Below are 17,558 nucleotides of genomic sequence, written 5' to 3'. Positions count from 1 at the left end.
ACTGTGCCTTTAAACAGCTTGGAAAATTCCAGAAAAGGATGTCATGGCTTTAGAAGCTTCTGATATGCTAATTGACACCATTTGAGTCAATTTGAGGTGTACCTGTGGATGTATTTCAAGGCCAACACAGCAACTCTTTACTTTACATCATGGGAAAATCAAAGGAAATCAGCCAAGACCTCAGAAAAAAAAGTGTAGAGCTCCACAAATCTGGGAGCAATTTCCAAATGCCTGAAGGTATAACGTTCATCTGTACAAACAATAGTACGCAAGTATAAGCATCATGGAACCACGCAGCCGCCATACCACTCAGGAAGGAGACGCATTCTGTCTTCTAGAGATGAACATACTTTGCTTCGAAAAGTGCAAATCAATCCCAGATCAACACCAAAGGACCTTGTTAACTTCTTGCGTTGAGCAATCCCGTATCCGGGAGCGTAATCATAGCCTCAAGCGCATTAGCATAACGCAACGTTAACTATTCATGAAAATCGCAAATGAAATTAAAGAAATATATTCACTCACAAGCTTAGCCTTTTGTTAACCACACTGTCATCTCAGATTTTCAAAATATGCTTTTCAACCATAGCTACACAAGTATTTGTAAGAGTATTGATAGCTAGCATAGCATTAAGCCTAGCATTCAGCAGGCAACATGTTCCCAAAAACAAGAAAAGCATTCAAATAAAATCATTTACCTTTGAAGAACTTCAGATGTTTTCAATGAGGAGACTCTGTTAGATAGCAAATGTTCAGTTTTTCCCAAAATATTATTTGTGTAGGAGAAATCGCTCCGTTTTGTTCATCACGTTTGGCTAAGAAAAACCCCCGAAAATTCAGTCATTACAACGCCAAACTTTTTTCCAAATTAACTCCATAATATCGACAAACATGGCAAACGTTGTTTAGAATCAATCCTCAAGGTGTTTTTCACATATCTATTCGATGATAAATCATTCGTGGCAGTTGGGTTTCTCCTCTGAAGCAAATGGAAAAATGCACTCAGCTGGAGATTACGCAATAATTTCGATGGAGGACACCAAGCGGGCACCTGGTAAATGTAGTCTCTTATGGTCAATCTTCCAATGATATGCCTACAAATACGTCACAATGCTGCAGACACCTTGGGGAAACGACAAAGTGTAGGCTCATTCCTGGCGCATTCACAGCCATATAAGCAGACATTGGAACACAGCGCCTTCAAAATCTGGGCCATTTCCTGTTTGAAATTTCATCTTGGTTTCGCCTGTAGCACTCACAGATAATATCTTTGCAGTTTTAGAAACATCAGTGTTTTCTTTCCAAAGCTGTCAATTATATGCATAGTCGAGCATCTTTTCGTGACAAAATATCTTGTTTAAAACGGGAACGTTTTTTTTATCCAAAAATTAAGAGCGCCCCCTATATCGAAGAAGTTAACATGCTGGAGGAAACGGGTACAAAAGTATATATATCCACAGTGAAACGAGTCCTATATCGACATAACCTGAAAGGCTGCTCAGCAAGAAAGAAGCCACTGCTCCAAAATCGCCATAAAAAAATCCAGACTACGGTTTGTAATTGCACATGGGGACAAAGATCGTAATTTTTGGAGTAATGTCCTCAGCTCTGATAAAACAAAAATAGAACTATTTGGCCATAATCACCATCGTTATGTTTGGAGGAAAAAGGGGATGCTTGCAAGCCGAAGAACACCATCCCAACCGTGAAGCACGGGGGTGGCAGCATCATGTTGGGGGGGGGGGGGGCTTTCTGCAGGAGGTACTGGTGCACTTCACCAAATAGATGGCATCATGAGGAGGGACAATTGTGGATATATTGAAGCAACATCTCAAGACCTCAGCCAGGAAGTTGAAGCTTGGTTGCAAATGGGTCGTCCAAATGGACAATGACTGCATGCATACTTCCAAAGTTGTGGCAAAATGGCTTAAGGACAACAAAGTGAAGGTATTGGAGTGGCCATCACAAAGCCCTGACCTCAATCCCATAGAAAATGTGTGGGCCGAACTGAAAAAGCGTGTGCGAGCAAGGAGGTCTACAAACCTGACTTAGTTACTCCAGCTCTGCCAGGTGGAATGGGCCAAAATGCACCCAACTTATTGTGGGAAGCTTGTGGAAGGCTACCCAAAATGTTTGACCCAAGTAAAAACAATTTAAAGGCAATGCTACCAAATACTAATTCAGTGTATGTAAACTTCTGACCCACTGGGAATGTGATGAAAGAAATAAAAGCTGAAATAAATAATTCTCTGCTATTATTCTGATATTTCACATTCTTAAATATGTGAAATGGTGGTGATCCTAACTGACAGGGAATTTTTACTAGGATTAAATGTCAGGAATTGTGAAACTGAGTCTAAATGTTTTTGGCGAAGTTGTATGTGAACTTCCGACTTCAACTGTACAATTATCTGTAAGGTCCCTCAGTCAAGCAGTGAATTTCAAACACTGATTCAACCACAAGAGAGGTTTTCTAATGCCTTGCAAAGAAGGGCACCTATTGGTACATGGGTGAAAAATAAAATTTAAAAAAGCAGTCATTGAATATCCCTTTGAGCACGGTGACGTTATTAATTACACTTTTGGATGGGGTGTCAATGCACCCAGTCACTACAAAGATACAAACAACCTTCCTAACTCTGTTGCTGGAGAGGAAGGACACTTTTCAGGGAATTAACCATGAGGCCAATGGTGACTTTAAACAGTTAGTTAATTGGCTGAGGATATATCAACATTGTAGTTACTCCACAATACTAACCTAATTGACAGAGTGAAAAGAAGGTTATTGTACAAAGTAAAAAATATATCAGAACATGCATCCTGTTTCCAACAAGGCACTAAAGTAATACGGCAAAACATGTGGCAAAGCAATTCTCTTTTTGTCCTGAACACAAAGTGTTATGTTTGGGAGAAACCCAATAAAACACATTACTGAGTAAAACTCGCAATATTTTCTGCATCATGTTATGGGTATGCTTGTAATTGTTAAGGACTGGGGAGTTTCTCACAGTAAAAAAATAAGTGGAATGGAGCTAAACACAGGCAAAATCCTAGAGGAAAACCTGGTTGTATGCTTTCTACCAGACTTTGGGAGATTAATGCAGGACAATAACCTAAAAGACAAAGCCAAATATGCACTGGATTTGCTTACCAAGAAGCCGTGAATGTTCATGGTTATGTGGAAAAAGTCAAGGGGTGTGAATACTTTCTCAAGGCACTGTATGTTTCCTCCTTTACTAGGGTTTGCTTTGTCTGTTTTGCATTCTAGTTCACCGCTTTGCGGTGGTTTGGTGGCTTCACCTGGGCATTACCTTATATTGTCCCAAATTCCTGCTCACTGCATTCGTTCATACACTGGACTCAAGTATGTGGTTTTATCATGTCCTTAATACACACATCACTGCAGCAGTCAAGTCTACATTCCAGGGGCCGATGTTGGGGGCGAGTTAGTAAATAAGTGAACTCCAAACACATTTTTCTGATGCTTTCTTTTATTTGTAATGGAAAATAGGCCCTCATTTAGTGTGATTAGAAGAATGTGTTACAAAACTAAATGGATTATGTTTCTTGTAAGTATTAGTCCTTGAACCCCTTGAGGAATTCAATAATAGTTTGCATGCTCCTTTGTGTTTATTTGGACAGCGAGCAGTGGACGTGCACATGGGGGGGTGGGGGGTGTACTTTACTGATACACAAATGATCAGGGTCATGTTCAAGTCATGTGTTTGTAGCCAATCTGGATACACACAAAGATGGAGGAAGACAAATGGCCTGTACCTTGACATTATCCTCAGCCATGGTTTGTGTCAGTCCTCACCGACTTTGTTTTTGTTACCAAATACTGCACATGTTATCCAGGAACAGTCCACAAATGTAATAAAATGGACCAGATTCATGTCTATCTCTTAATTTTACATTCCAAAGTTTAGAATTTACTCGGAGCTTGATAGAGGATAAGGGCTAAACTCCTCAGGTCTAGACAGCTGTTTTTGGAGTAACAGGAGGAGATGGGGCTTGTTACTGTGCAGCTCAGTCCAACCATCAGGAGGAATGTGTCTGTGTGTTGTGATGTGTACAGTAGTGTGTCCGTTCCCCTCTTCGCTGGATCTGAACATGGCCCCTGTCCCTGACAGATGAAGATGATGGGCAGACAGAGGCCTGGGCACCTCACGCCACTGCGGTTTGTTTACAATACCCTTGTGCAGGACTGCATGTATCTCTTAAGAGATGCTCTCTGTCATGTCCTTGGGCTACAGGTGATGTGACCGATGTCCTGTAAGAACTGATCAGTACTGCATGATATCACATGAAGGATAAGCATTCCAACAGCACCTGAAGCGATCAGATCATGCGACTCGTGTAAGAGAAGCACCTTGCATCGCCCCTCCATCACTACTGTTATACAATGCGGGCTGAGAGTATGTTCTGAGTGCAGAATCAGTGTTTCCCCTATATTAGCAGGGGCGGGCCACTGCTGCAAATTTGTTGCCGCCACGTTTAAAAAAAAAAAAAAAAATTCTCTGCCGAGACACACTTAAGATCAGTGTGACTGTTACGTTCATGTTTTAAGTATCTCTATATTTCTGTTTATATGGCGCTATCACTCTTATTAGTACGCCTGTGTGGTAGTAAGGACCTGAAGCGAGGCGACCATCTGTCGGCGCCATCATCTCTAGTGCCATCCTTCGTTCTTCCTTTGCCACCACTGACCCAAAAAATGATAGGGGAAGCACTGCGCGTGTTTGAGTATCGTGACGATGCAACCGCTGCACAGCCCAAGGTCGGATCATATGTCAGAACATATTCTCTCATTATTTATAATCTCTCATACTTCCATGGTTGTTTTCTATGAACCAGCAACAGATTTGCTCTACATGTTGGCTGGGCTGTGTCGTCTTACACCTCTGGTTGGAGTGTCTATTTAAAGCCATGTGTTTTGTGTAACATGCTAAATCTATGTGATTCATCATGACAGTCCGTCAAATCTGTAAGAACAAATGATTAAACACAGATTTGAGTTATAACATGAAATACAGTACAACTTGCAGTAGACTACACCTCCCCCATATCCTCCTGTGTGTGATTTGTCTCTCCCCCAGCCTGTCAGGTACTGTTATTCAGTCCACCTTATGACCAAACAAGACCTGGGGAAAAGGCCCAGACCTAGTGGGTGGTGTGGTGCATATACGTGTATCATGTCTACGCACCACTGTGTCCAGAGGTCATCCTAGAGGAATGTCTGTCCAACATGTCACACTGCTCAGGAAGTGTGGCCCCCAAGGGGATAGAATGGACAGGCCGCTGGGCTGTTTGTTGTTGCTGCCTTTGTCTTGGCCCGGTCGGTCTCTTGTTATTTATGGTCAGAAATGTGTCGCTGTTTCCCGTAGATATGTAAACACCTCAAGGACACTACACGAGCCAGGCTGCTTACCTCAGGATGCCATTATGAAACCTAATTGGCTGCCAAACGAAAAAATGCCAGATTCGTCACCTCAGACCTATGCACTTCCACACAGGAAGTCATGTTGAGATGACACAGAATGAGCCAAGTGACCAGCCTGTGTCGCTTGGGAGATCCTGGTATTCCGTCAACAACGGAACAAACGATGTCTATGTTCCAAAGGCCCTGATAAACAGGAATATCTGAGCTGGAGGCAGACACAGAATCAGGGACCTCAGTTTGTAGCGGACTGCTGATATGTTTGCCAGTAATCCGTTGTCTTCATCTCTGTCGTGTGTGATTGATGAGTCTAACACTATGTTGATAGGAAACAATAACAGGAACTGTAAACTTGAGAATTTGTCTAGACTGTCATATTGGTATTTCACAGATTATATCGTCTCATAGCGTGTCATTTCCTCTGGCTATTTTTCAGATTGTATTTTCCTTATCATTAATGATATACACTGACTGTACAAAACATTAGGGGCACCCTTTTGTCCCTCAGAACAGCCTCTATTCATCAGGGCATGGACTCCACAAGGTGTCAAAAGTGCTCCAAAGGGATGCTGGCCCATGTTAACTTCAATGCTTCCCGCAGTTGTCAGGATGTCCTTTGGGTGGTTGACCATTCTTGATACACACTGGAAACTGTTGAGCTTGAGAAACCCAGCAGCATTGCAGTTCTTAACACACTCAAACCGGTGCACCTGGCACCTACTACAAAACCCCGTTTAAAGACACTTAAATATTATTTTTTCACCCTCTGAATGGCACACATACTCAATCTGTTTCAAGGCTGAACAATCCTTCTTTAACCTGTCTCCTCCCCTTCATCCACACAGATTGAAGTGGATTTAACAAGTGACACCAATAAGGGATCATAGCTTTCACCTGTTCAGGTTGTCATGGAAAGTGCGGGTGTTCCTAATGTTTTGTCCACTCAGTGTATAATATTCACTGCACCGTTTTGTAGCTGAAATTGCATTGTTTACCCACTTATCACTGTTGGCAAGAAGAACATTGTTTTCTCAGCCATTTGTTTGTTATAAGTCAGAATGTAATGGGAATAATATACTGAGTAAAGAGGGAGATGTGTTCAAAATATTGTGATACTATATGAAAACCAAAGTACTGTACATGTATGTTTCTGCAAAACAGATCTTTCCTCCAATAATTTCAACAAACAGCTAGTCACATAGAACATGTGGTGTTATCAATCATTCTATCACCACATGTTCTACCAAAGAAATATAATTTACTCTGAGTATTGTTTGCTCAGTTTAGGAATAAAATCCACCCCCAACAGTGTTTTTTTTCTTTAATCAATTGTCCAACCAAATACCTCATTTAATTATACATTCTTTCTACTTTCTTTTTCCAGGAATCCAGAATGTTCTGAGTCTTTTCTGTGCGGTTCTGACCGAACACAAGGTTTTGTTCCATTCTACGAGCTACCAGAGACTAGGGGAGGCGTCGCGTGCCCTGGAGGCGCTCATGTTCCCCCTCAAATACAGGTACGTGATTGGCCCGTCGGTCTCCACGGTCCCCCATCAGTCCCCATTACACCTCGGCTATTGACATGACTTGCCTTGCACCAAGTGTGACTTTTTGTTTTTTTATCGTTTCTTATTATTGTGATTTGTTTGTTCCTCTGTAAAAGTGTTACACTTCGGCTGGCTTTGATTATGAGTCCATTGAAAGTTCAAACGTATTCAGATGTTCATGTTGATTGCGTTGCCAACTGACTTTCTGACGTTTTGTGACTAAACAAAACAACATTCCAAAACGGTCTTGGTTATCTGTTCTCATATGTCTTTAAGGTGAATACACTTTCCAACCGCCAGGTCGCAGTTGTAAATGAGAACTTGTTCTCAACTAGCCTACCTGGTTAAATAAAGGTGAAATAAAAATAAATAAATAAAAAACTTCCTGTAAGTCACTCTGGATAAGAGTGTCTGCTAAATTACTCAAATGTAAATGTACTTGAAAGATTATTCTCTGGTTTACTGAACACCAAAATGGTCACTTTGAGCACCACAGTTTGATGTGGAATTTGACCTGACAAGTGTTGTGTTTACTCACTGTCGTCTCCCGTTTGAAACTCAGTTACCCATACATCCCCATCCTGCCGTCACGGCTACTAGAGGTGCTGAGCTCACCCACCCCCTTCATCATCGGGGTCCACTCCATGTTCCAGAGCGAGATCCAAGAACTGGTGAGTGATCTTTAGCACCTTCTCCAGACATGAACTGCCTCTGACCCTGATTCAACATGTACAGTACACCATGGATAACAACATATCTTTATTTAAACCGATTCATTGAACGCTTGCCCAATGTAACCAGTTGTCAGTGAATAATGATGCCGTATGATATATTTGAGTCACTGTACATTTAATGGAAATGTTATGTTGAGCTGACATTCATTGGGCCGATTGATGCGGCCTCCTGAGTCCCTTAGATTCAGGGAGTTGTGACTCCTCCACTGTGTTGGCCAAGAGCCTGTTTTGGCAGGTTTCGGGCCTTAGTTTCTCTTATACGCTCTGCCATAGTAATGTAGAACGTGCTCTACAGCTAAAATAGGAATCTAACTAACTCGAAAGGGTTGTTTAGTGATGTGTGTTGTCTGTCTTACAGTTGGACGTTATCATAGCTGATCTGGATGGAGGAACCATAAAGATTCCAGAGTGCATCCACCTGTCCCAGCTCCCTGAACCACTGTTACACACCACACAGACTACCCTGTCTCTGGTACATACCTGTTACACACCACACAGACTGCCCTGTCTCTGGTACATACCTGTTACACACCACACAGACTACCCTGTCTCTGGTACATACCTGTTACACACCACACAGACTGCCCTGTCTCTGGTACATACATACCTGCTACACACTACACAGACTACCCTGTCTCTGGTACATACCTGTTACACACTACACAGACTGCCCTGTCTCTGGTACATACCTGCTACACACCACACAGACTACCCTGTCTCTGGTACATACCTGTTACACACTACACAGACTGCCCTGTCTCTGGTACATACATACCTACTACACAGACTACCCTGTCTCTGGTACATACCTGTTACACACTACACAGACTGCCCTGTCTCTGGTACATGCCTGCTACACACTACACAGACTGCCTTGTCTCTGGTACATACCTGTTACACACTACACAGACGGCCTTGTCTCTGGTACATACCTGTTACACACTACACAGACTGCCTTGTCTCTGGTACATACCTGTTACAGACTGCCTTGTCTCTGGTACATACCTGTTACAGACTGCCCTGTCTCTGGTACATACCTGTTACAGACTGCCCTGTCTCTGGTACACACATGTTACACACTACACAGACTGCCCTGTCCCTGGTACATACCTGTTACACACTACACAGACTGCCCTGTCTCTGGTACACACTACACAGACTGCCCTGTCTCTGATACATACCTGTTACACTACAGACTGCCCTGTCTCTGGTACGTATGTACCTGTTACACACTACAGACTGCCCTGTCTCTGGTACGTATGTACCTGTTACACACTACACAGACTGCCCTGTCTCTGGTACGTATGTACCTGTTACACACTACACAGACTGCCCTGTCTCTGGTACGTATGTACCTGTTACACACTACACAGACTGCCCTGTCTCTGGTACGTATGTACCTGTTACACACTACACAGACTGCCCTGTCTCTGGTACGTATGTACCTGTTACACACTACACAGACTGCCCTGTCTCTGGTACGTATGTACCTGTTACACACTACACAGACTGCCCTGTCTCTGGTACGTATGTACCTGTTACACACTACACAGACTGCCCTGCCTCTGGTACGTATGTACCTGTTACACACTACACAGACTGCCCTGCCTCTGGTACGTATGTACCTGTTACACACTACACAGACTGCCCTGCCTCTGGTACGTATATACCTGTTACACACTACACAGACTGCCCTGCCTCTGGTACGTATGTACCTGTTACACACTACACAGACTGCCCTGCCTCTGGTACGTATGTACCTGTTACACACTACAGACTGCCCTGCCTCTGGTAGGTATGTACCTGTTACACACTACACAGACTGCCCTGCCTCTGGTACGTATGTGCCTGTTACACACTACACAGACTGCCCTGCCTCTGGTACGTATGTGCCTGTTACACACTACACAGACTGCCCTGCCTCTGGTACGTATGTGCCTGTTACACACTACACAGACTGCCCTGCCTCTGGTACGTATGTGCCTGTTACACACTACACAGACTGCCCTGCCTCTGGTACGTATGTGCCTGTTACACACTACACAGACTGCACTGCCTCTGGTACACACTACATAGTCTGCCCTGTCTCTTGTACATACTACACACACTGCCCTGTCTCTGGTACATACCTGTTACACACTACAGACTGCCCTGCCTCTGGTCCGTATGTGCCTGTTACACACTACACAGACTGCTCTGTCTCTGCTACATACCTGTTACACATTACACAGACAGCGCTGCCTCTGGTACGTATGTACATGTTACACACGACACAGACTGCCCTGTCCCTGGTAAGTACGTACCCAGCATACAGTGGGGAAAAAAAAGTATTTAGTCAGCCATCAATTGTTCTCCCACTTAAAAATATGAGGCCTGTAATTTTCATCATAGGTACACTTCAACTATGACAGACAAAATGAGGGAAAAAAATCCAGAAAATCACATTGTAGGATTTTGAATGAATTTATTTGCAAATTATGGTGGAAAATAAGTATTTGGTCACCTACAAAATAAGCAAGATTTCTGGCTCTCACAGACTTGTAACTTCTTCAAGAGGCTCCTCTGTCCTCCACTCGTTACCTGTATTAATGGCACCTGTTTGAACTTGTTATCAGAATAAAAGACACCTGTCCACAACCTCAGTCACACTCCAAACTCCACTATGGCCAAGACCAAAGAGCTGTCAAAGGACACCTGAAACAAAATTGTAGACCTGCACCAGGCTGGGAAGACTGAATCTGCAATAGGTAAGCAGCTTGGTTTGAAGAAATCAACTGTGGGAGCAATTTATTAGGAAATGGAAGACATACAAGATCACTGATAATCTCCCTTGATCTGTGGCTCCACACAAGATCTCACCCCGTGGGGTCAAAATTATCACAAGAACTGTGAGCAAAAATCCCAGAACCACACGGCGGGACCTAGTGAATGACCTGCAGAGAGCTGGGACCAAAGTAACAAAGCCTACCATCATTAACACACTGCGCCACCAGGGACTCAAATCCTGCAGTACCAGACGTGTCCCCTTGCTTAAGCCAGTACATGTCCAGGCCCGTCTGAAGTTTGCTAGAGAGCATTTGGATGATCCAGAAGAAGATTGGGAGAATGTCATATGGTCAGATGAAACCAAAATATAACTTTTTGGTAAAAACTCAACTCGTCGTGTTTGGAGGACAAAGAATGCTGAGTTGCATCCAAAGAACACCATACCTACTGTGAAGCATGGGGGTGGAAACATCATGCTTTGGGGCTGTTTTTCTGCAAAGGGACCAGGACGACTGATCTGTGTAACGGAAAGAATGAATGGGGCCATGTATCGTGAGATGTTGAGTGAAAACCTCCTTCCATCAGCAAGGGCATTGAAGATGAAACATGGCTGGGTCTTTCAGCATTACAATGATCCCAAACACACCGCCCGGGCAATGAATGAGTGGCTTCGTAAGAAGCATTTCAAGGTCCTGGAGTGGCCTAGCCAGTCTCCAGATCTCAACCCCATAGAAAATCTTTGGAAGGAGTTGAAAGTCTGTGTTGCCCAGCAACAGACCCAAAACATCACTGCTCTAGAGGAGATCTGCATGGAAGAATGGGCCAAAATACCAGCAACAGTGTGTGAACCTTGTGAAGACTTACAGAAAATATTTGACCTCTGTCATTGCCAACAAAGGGTATATAACAAAGTATTGAGAAACTTTTGTTATTGACCAAATACTTATTTTCCACCATAATTTGCAAATAAATTCATTCAAAATCCTACAATGTGATTTTCAGGATTTTTTTTCTCATTTTGTCTGTCATTGTTGAAGTGTACCTATGATGAAAATTACAGGCCTCGTCTTTTTTAGTGGGAGAACTTGCACAATTGGTGGCTGACTAAATACTTTTTTGCCCCACTGTACACCAATACTCATCCTTGGAAATCACATATCCCCATTAGACATTTCACATTAGATCATAATGAGAATGTGGTTTGTTGCAAACAGTTGTATAATGTTCTGTCCTTATGTAACTAGTATAGTCATTGTAATGATTTTGTTCATGTAATCTGCACCATAAAAGTGTACTTAGTCTTGACTTTGTTTATTCCTAAGAGGCATTTTATTATTTTCAGGTTTTGCATCCTGATCTGGAGATAGCTGACACTGCCTTCCCACCCCCCCGCACAGCCCCCTCCAACCTCAAACTGTTGGTAAGGCACCATCATTCCAGTAAACAGTGTCTTCACCCTTTACTCCTGGCCATGTCTCATTGTAATAGATGGAGCCTTTTCCCAGAACATCATGTGTTTGTGATATGAGGAGGACACCACTGCTCTGAGATATCTCCTGTAGCACGCTCGTCTCTTGTCCGATCTATGAATAGCACAAAAATGTGTTCTTCAGTGGGGGTTTCCATTTCTTCAGATGGTAGAATAATCACATTAAGATGTGAACTGAATTAACAAGGGGGTATTCATGGCATGTTTGTGAGGTGACTCTCCCCTCTCTCCCTTGTGTTTTCAGGATAAGGAGGTGCGAGCCGTGTTCCTCAGGCTGTTTGCACAACTCTTCCAGGGCTACAGGTCCTGCCTGCAGCTCATCCGCATCCATTCTGAACCTGTTATCCACTTTCACAAGGTGAGATCAACTCAATCTGAGTGGGTCAAAAATCCTATTGCCAACTGAAGCCATGTGCTCCATCACACCCTCAATGTGTCTTCTGATGACGCACGTTTGTCACCCATGCTGTTGTCATTGCAGAAAATATCACATTTCACTGATCACTGCAATATAGGTGGTTACCTTATTCAATTTGTCTGTCCCCATTAACATTTGATAGGCTGACGTGTATCCCTTGTTCCGCTCAGCCTGTAAAATAATGTTTGGAGAGAATCTAAGAACAAGAGGATTCTCTCCTATCCTGTTTGGAGGTGTTTTTGTTTTGGTGTGTGTTCTTAGGATGCGCTTTAGTGACCGACCGTATGACTCTACACCATGCTATCTGCTTGTTTGTGTTAAGTGCTGTCAGCCTTGGCCAATGGCCTCGTGATGAGCCATATGAAATATGTCAAATAAAAATAGAAAAGTAGCTGGGTTTGTATTTGTTTGTGTCTGCGGTGTCTCCGTGGTAACCTCTCAGCACATCCCTCACGAAGTACCCCACATGGCTCGGATTATGGGCCAGGAATTCATCACGAATCTTCAGAAACTCAACGCTTTTTCATGGAGAGACGTAGACTGGGGCGTCTAGAAAAACTGCCCCCATTTTCTATCTCTTTCACCCACTAGCATGAATCACAGGCCTGATTCATCATATCTTCAGTCATTTGTTTCACTTTTGTGACTGGGTTCATTATAAATAAAATAAAAAGTCAAATGAAGAGAAGCAACTCAAAAGGAAGGTTTGGCTGTTACAGTCCTAAAAGTACATCTTTATGTACCTAACATTATTTAACCTTTGACCCTGTCCCCCTACAGACTGCCTTCCTGGGCCAGAGAGGCCTGATTGAAAACGACTTCCTGACCAAGGTTTTGGATGGCATGGCCTTCGCTGGCTTCGTGTCTGAAAGGGGTCCACCTTACAGAGCCTGTGATCTCTTTGATGAGGTACTGTCGGGCATGGCTACTGTAACCAGACTGCATGTTTTGCAGCTCCAGTATGATTTGGCAACATTTTTTCTAATTTCACTGTTGTATGAAACTGGGCTTGTCGAGAGATTGTATCATTTGGGAACAGCTTGACTGACTTATCGTTGGTTCTGTAGCTGGTGGCCTTTGACATGGAGCGCTTTAAGGAAGAGGCAGCCAGCCCTGCCAAGCTGCAGAAGCACATGAGGGAACTCTCTGACCAACTGTACAAAAACGTGAGTTAACATCACTCAGCCTTTGGGTCTGTATGCTATAGTGTTCACATTAGCCACTTTCTGTACTCTTTAGTGTTCTAACATGTCCTATGGCCGTCACAGATGTTGTTCTTGTATGTATGTTGTATTATTGAATGGTCCATTACAGGAGAATCCCAACCCCCACATGGCGTTCCAGAAAGTGCCTCGGCCCACAGAGGGCTCCCACCTGCGGGTGCATGTGGTGCCCTTCCCCCTGCTGGACGATGAGAAGGTGGAGCGGCTGCTGGCGGAGGGCCAGGCCAAGCATCCCAGCGCTGCTGCCATCACTACAACCACCCGCGCAGAGAGGAAGTGTGTGGTGCCTGCCGGCCCTCCCGTGGGTACGTGAGACACAAACATCAGCTCTACTCTATGTCTGCTCCTGTGTGAGACAGATGGCTTGGCTGGAGTCTGTCTATAATGTGTTAATAGCTGTAAGTACTTAGTTTCTGAGTATTGAATGGCATCTGTACTAGCGTAGCTAGTATTTCTACCACTCTTGTATTCCTAACCTGCTCACCCCTCATCTGTGCAGTGTCCATCATAGGGAAGATGGGCTCAGTGTTCAACAGCGCTCGCAGGCTGGAGGTGGTGAGGAGCTGCATCTCCTTCATCTTCGACAACAAGACCCAGGAGACGGAGAAGGTGACGCATGGCATCCTCCCTAATCCCTATCTCTCAGCACAGTGTAATCAGCCACGTCTGTAATGGCCCAGACACCTGGACTGACATCCATCCCTCCGATTACAGCAGGCAGCCAACCGTGTGTGTCTGTCTGGAGTTAGCTCTCTCAACTCTATCAGGCTAATTACACCTACCAGCTGGGAGACAGGACCACACTGGAGACAGATAATCAAACACTTAGCGAGGAGATTATGAAGCTAGTCTATCAGCAGAAATAACCCCATTGTTTTAACACTGAGGTTAATGGCATAGCTGTTTTGCTTTCTGCTTTTTCCCGTAAAGCATTTACACGTAAAGGATGCTCTTTGATTTCCCCGCACCGTGACACGGGTGTCCCTTGTGTACTGCATGAAATGTAGCCAGTTCCTTTATGCTTGCACCTCTGGCTGTAATAAGCAGGTTATATAAGGCAGACGTGCATCCCTGTGTTAATAGAGGAACACACAGTACGCCAGCTATAGACACCTCCCCCGAGCCTATAAACCCTTTACCTCAATATACATTATACAGCCAATGTGAAACCCATTACCCAGACGCGTTACCATCACATTTTTTCTCATACTTTGACATTAGTATGAAATGTGTCATATTAATATTTCCCAGAGGTCAACAATTCACTATCTGGACTGGTAATATTGTAGCTGCTATTGTACCTGTTCTTAACTGTAGCTGGTTCTAGAATTCTGGGATAGAATTCAAAGATTATTTGTTCATGTATGTCGTGGTGTGTCTTATGGTATTTGTTTTAAAAACAGGCTCTGTGTCTGCTGTGCTGTGTTCCCAGACCCTGCCGGCTGCGCTGCGTGCTCTGAAAGGCAAGGAGGCTCGCCAGTGTCTGACTGAGGAGCTCAGTCTGCATGTCCAGCAGAACCGGGCCATACTGGACCACCAACAGTTTGACTACGTCATCCGCATGATGAACTGTGCCCTCCAGGTGGGTCAAAGCTCAGCCAGTCTGTCCCTGTCATACCTAAGTAATGTGACTCTTTCAGAACAATCCAACTGGCTGTGTTATTTTAATTTTATTTGAACCTTTATTTAACTAGGCAAGTCAGTTAAGAACAAATTATTATTTACAATAACGGCCTACCCCGGCCAAACCCGGACGACACTGGGCCAGTTGTGCGCCGCACTATGGGACTCCCAATCAAATCAAATCAAATGTTATTTGTCACATACACATGGTTAGCAGATGTTAATGCGAGTGTAGCGAAATGCTTGTGCTTCTAGTTCCGACAATGCAGTAATAACCAACAAACAATGCAGTAATAACCAACAAACAATGCAGTAATAACCAACAATCACAGCCGGATGTGATGCAGCCTGGATTCGAACCAGGTACTGCAGTGACACCTCTTGCACTGAGATGCAGTGTCTTAGACACTCGGGAGCTATTAAAGTTCAGTGTGCGTGCGGTATGTCCCTCCACGAGGTAGTTAACATCCCTCCAAAAAGTCTCTCTGAATGTCAACATACTCCTTCCACAAAGGATGGAACACTGTTTTCTAATAGCTAATGCACAGTAAGTGTCCAGATATCAGAGGCAGCCTTTTTTCTTGGGTGTTCCCTGACATTCTCAGAGGCAATAACAGGTAAACCACAAAATATTTGAGGAGCAGGAAGCTGGAGTTTTGTTTCCAGGCTCTACCCTTTAAGCAATGTGTTTTCATGGGCTTTAACTGGTTCTAATTTAGCGTGTCTGAAGTTGTCTATAATGGAAACAGTACGAGACAGCGAGAGCATGTGCCGGCTGACCAAGTGCTAAGCAGACAGCTCTGGCAAGGTAATGTGATGTAGAGCTCTACTTGTTCCACCACTCAGATAGCTTCCTAGGGTACACAGATCTCTGGCAACAACACGTGCTGCTACTGCACCATACATGCTGTTACTTCCCTTCTCCCTTACCTTAGTCATGCTGCTGCAGGTGGAAGAATGGCCAAATCATACATTTTCCCAGTGATTTATGCTCAAGTTAATCTTCATTTGCAATAGTTTGACAGATTGTCAAAAGTGAGTGCTCACTGCGTACCACATATCTGGTAAAGGTTGGTGTTTGATGTACCTGGGTGCTATTGGGTTTTTGCGCTATTGCTTTTGTTATTAGACAAAGCGATTAGTGGTTTATTCTGCTCTCCCTGCGCTGCACACGCCCCATAAAGTTTCACTCTGCCATCAATCAGGTGGGAGAGGAGGGCTCGGAGCCAGAGCTCAGAGCTGAGGCCTCAGTGGTAGTTCCTCATGTTTTACAGCCTCACATGGCTGTTGCCACGGGGATTTAATGATTCGGAGCAGTGTTCACAGAGAGCAACTTTTAATGGAGTGGCTCTGGATTCCACGCATTCTTCTGGCCAAATGATCGAGGAAGGCGAGCCAATTAATCCCACCATCTGCCTTTAGCCTGGGTGTGTAGAGGTCACTGGCCTCCCAACTTGTAAAATAGATTAAGTGCCAGCCAGCCGACTTAGTGGCTGTGTAATGTATACATGACAGAGGTATATATGCTCTCCCTTCCGGTGCTCCTGTCAGCAACACAGGTTCTAGGAGATGTGCCATACCACCTGGTTTCAGTTGCCCCCTGCATGCATAGCTAACTGCATGTCTTCAGTATCTGAGTCCAGGTCCCACTCTGTCCAAGCCAAGGAGGTGATGTGATGAAGCTGCTGGTCCTACAGTAGTCTCCCTGTGGTACAGAGCTGTTGAAAGACACCACAATGACACTGGGACTCTCTCGATAATAACTGCAGATTAGTCTTCTTTGTTGCAAGATCTGTCTGGCGAATACCGGACCGTTCTGGAATGTACGGAACAATGTAGAAATGCTTGTCTATTAGGTTGCTTAATGTGGCTGTGTTATCTGATAGCTGGCCTGCGAGCGTGTCTGACATGTATTGTGTTTCTCCCCAAAATGGGATCCTGATGTGGAGTTTTAAAAAAAATTGTTCAAGGAACAGATTAACAGTATTTCTGCAGATAAATAATTCCCCCTTCAAACTGGACATGAGCATTTTCAGTGACATTGCATTGGGAATACTGAATCCCTAGGCAGATGCTATAAAACGAAGCATCTGAGATGCATTCAATACCAACCTTCAGAGTTGATTAGTCAGGATAACAACCACGTGTGAGTGTGTGCACCCTGGACCAGAGGATTGTTATTTAGAGCCAAGTGCAGCGGAGTGACTTCGTGTGGATTTATACAGACTGTCTCTCTAGTACCGTGTTTGGTCCAGGGGGCACTTGGCAGGGTTTCCCATAATACAGCATGGAACATGTCAGGAGAGGAAGGGGGTGAC

At 44.1% G+C, this 17,558-nt stretch overlaps 1 protein-coding gene across 3 annotated transcripts in view; it reads left to right on the top strand.

Annotated features, from left to right (window-relative positions):
- The window catches only part of LOC135548322 (myotubularin-related protein 13-like), a 213,222-nt gene that overhangs the window by 99,069 nt on the left and 96,595 nt on the right, over positions 1-17,558 (top strand). For all 3 annotated transcript variants that reach the window (XM_064977821.1, XM_064977804.1, XM_064977812.1), the window contains exons 7-16: positions 6,825-6,957; positions 7,550-7,658; positions 8,080-8,193; positions 11,830-11,907; positions 12,221-12,334; positions 13,175-13,303; positions 13,462-13,560; positions 13,709-13,922; positions 14,117-14,226; positions 15,050-15,199. In XM_064977821.1, coding sequence (XP_064833893.1) covers positions 6,825-6,957; positions 7,550-7,658; positions 8,080-8,193; positions 11,830-11,907; positions 12,221-12,334; positions 13,175-13,303; positions 13,462-13,560; positions 13,709-13,922; positions 14,117-14,226; positions 15,050-15,199 — 1,250 coding nt within the window. The remainder of the gene's footprint in view (positions 1-6,824; positions 6,958-7,549; positions 7,659-8,079; positions 8,194-11,829; positions 11,908-12,220; positions 12,335-13,174; positions 13,304-13,461; positions 13,561-13,708; positions 13,923-14,116; positions 14,227-15,049; positions 15,200-17,558) is intronic.

Source organism: Oncorhynchus masou, chromosome 1 (genome assembly GCF_036934945.1).
Source record: "Oncorhynchus masou masou isolate Uvic2021 chromosome 1, UVic_Omas_1.1, whole genome shotgun sequence".
NCBI classification, from domain to species: Eukaryota; Metazoa; Chordata; class Actinopteri; order Salmoniformes; family Salmonidae; genus Oncorhynchus; species Oncorhynchus masou.
This window is presented reverse-complemented; position numbering and strand designations above follow the sequence as displayed.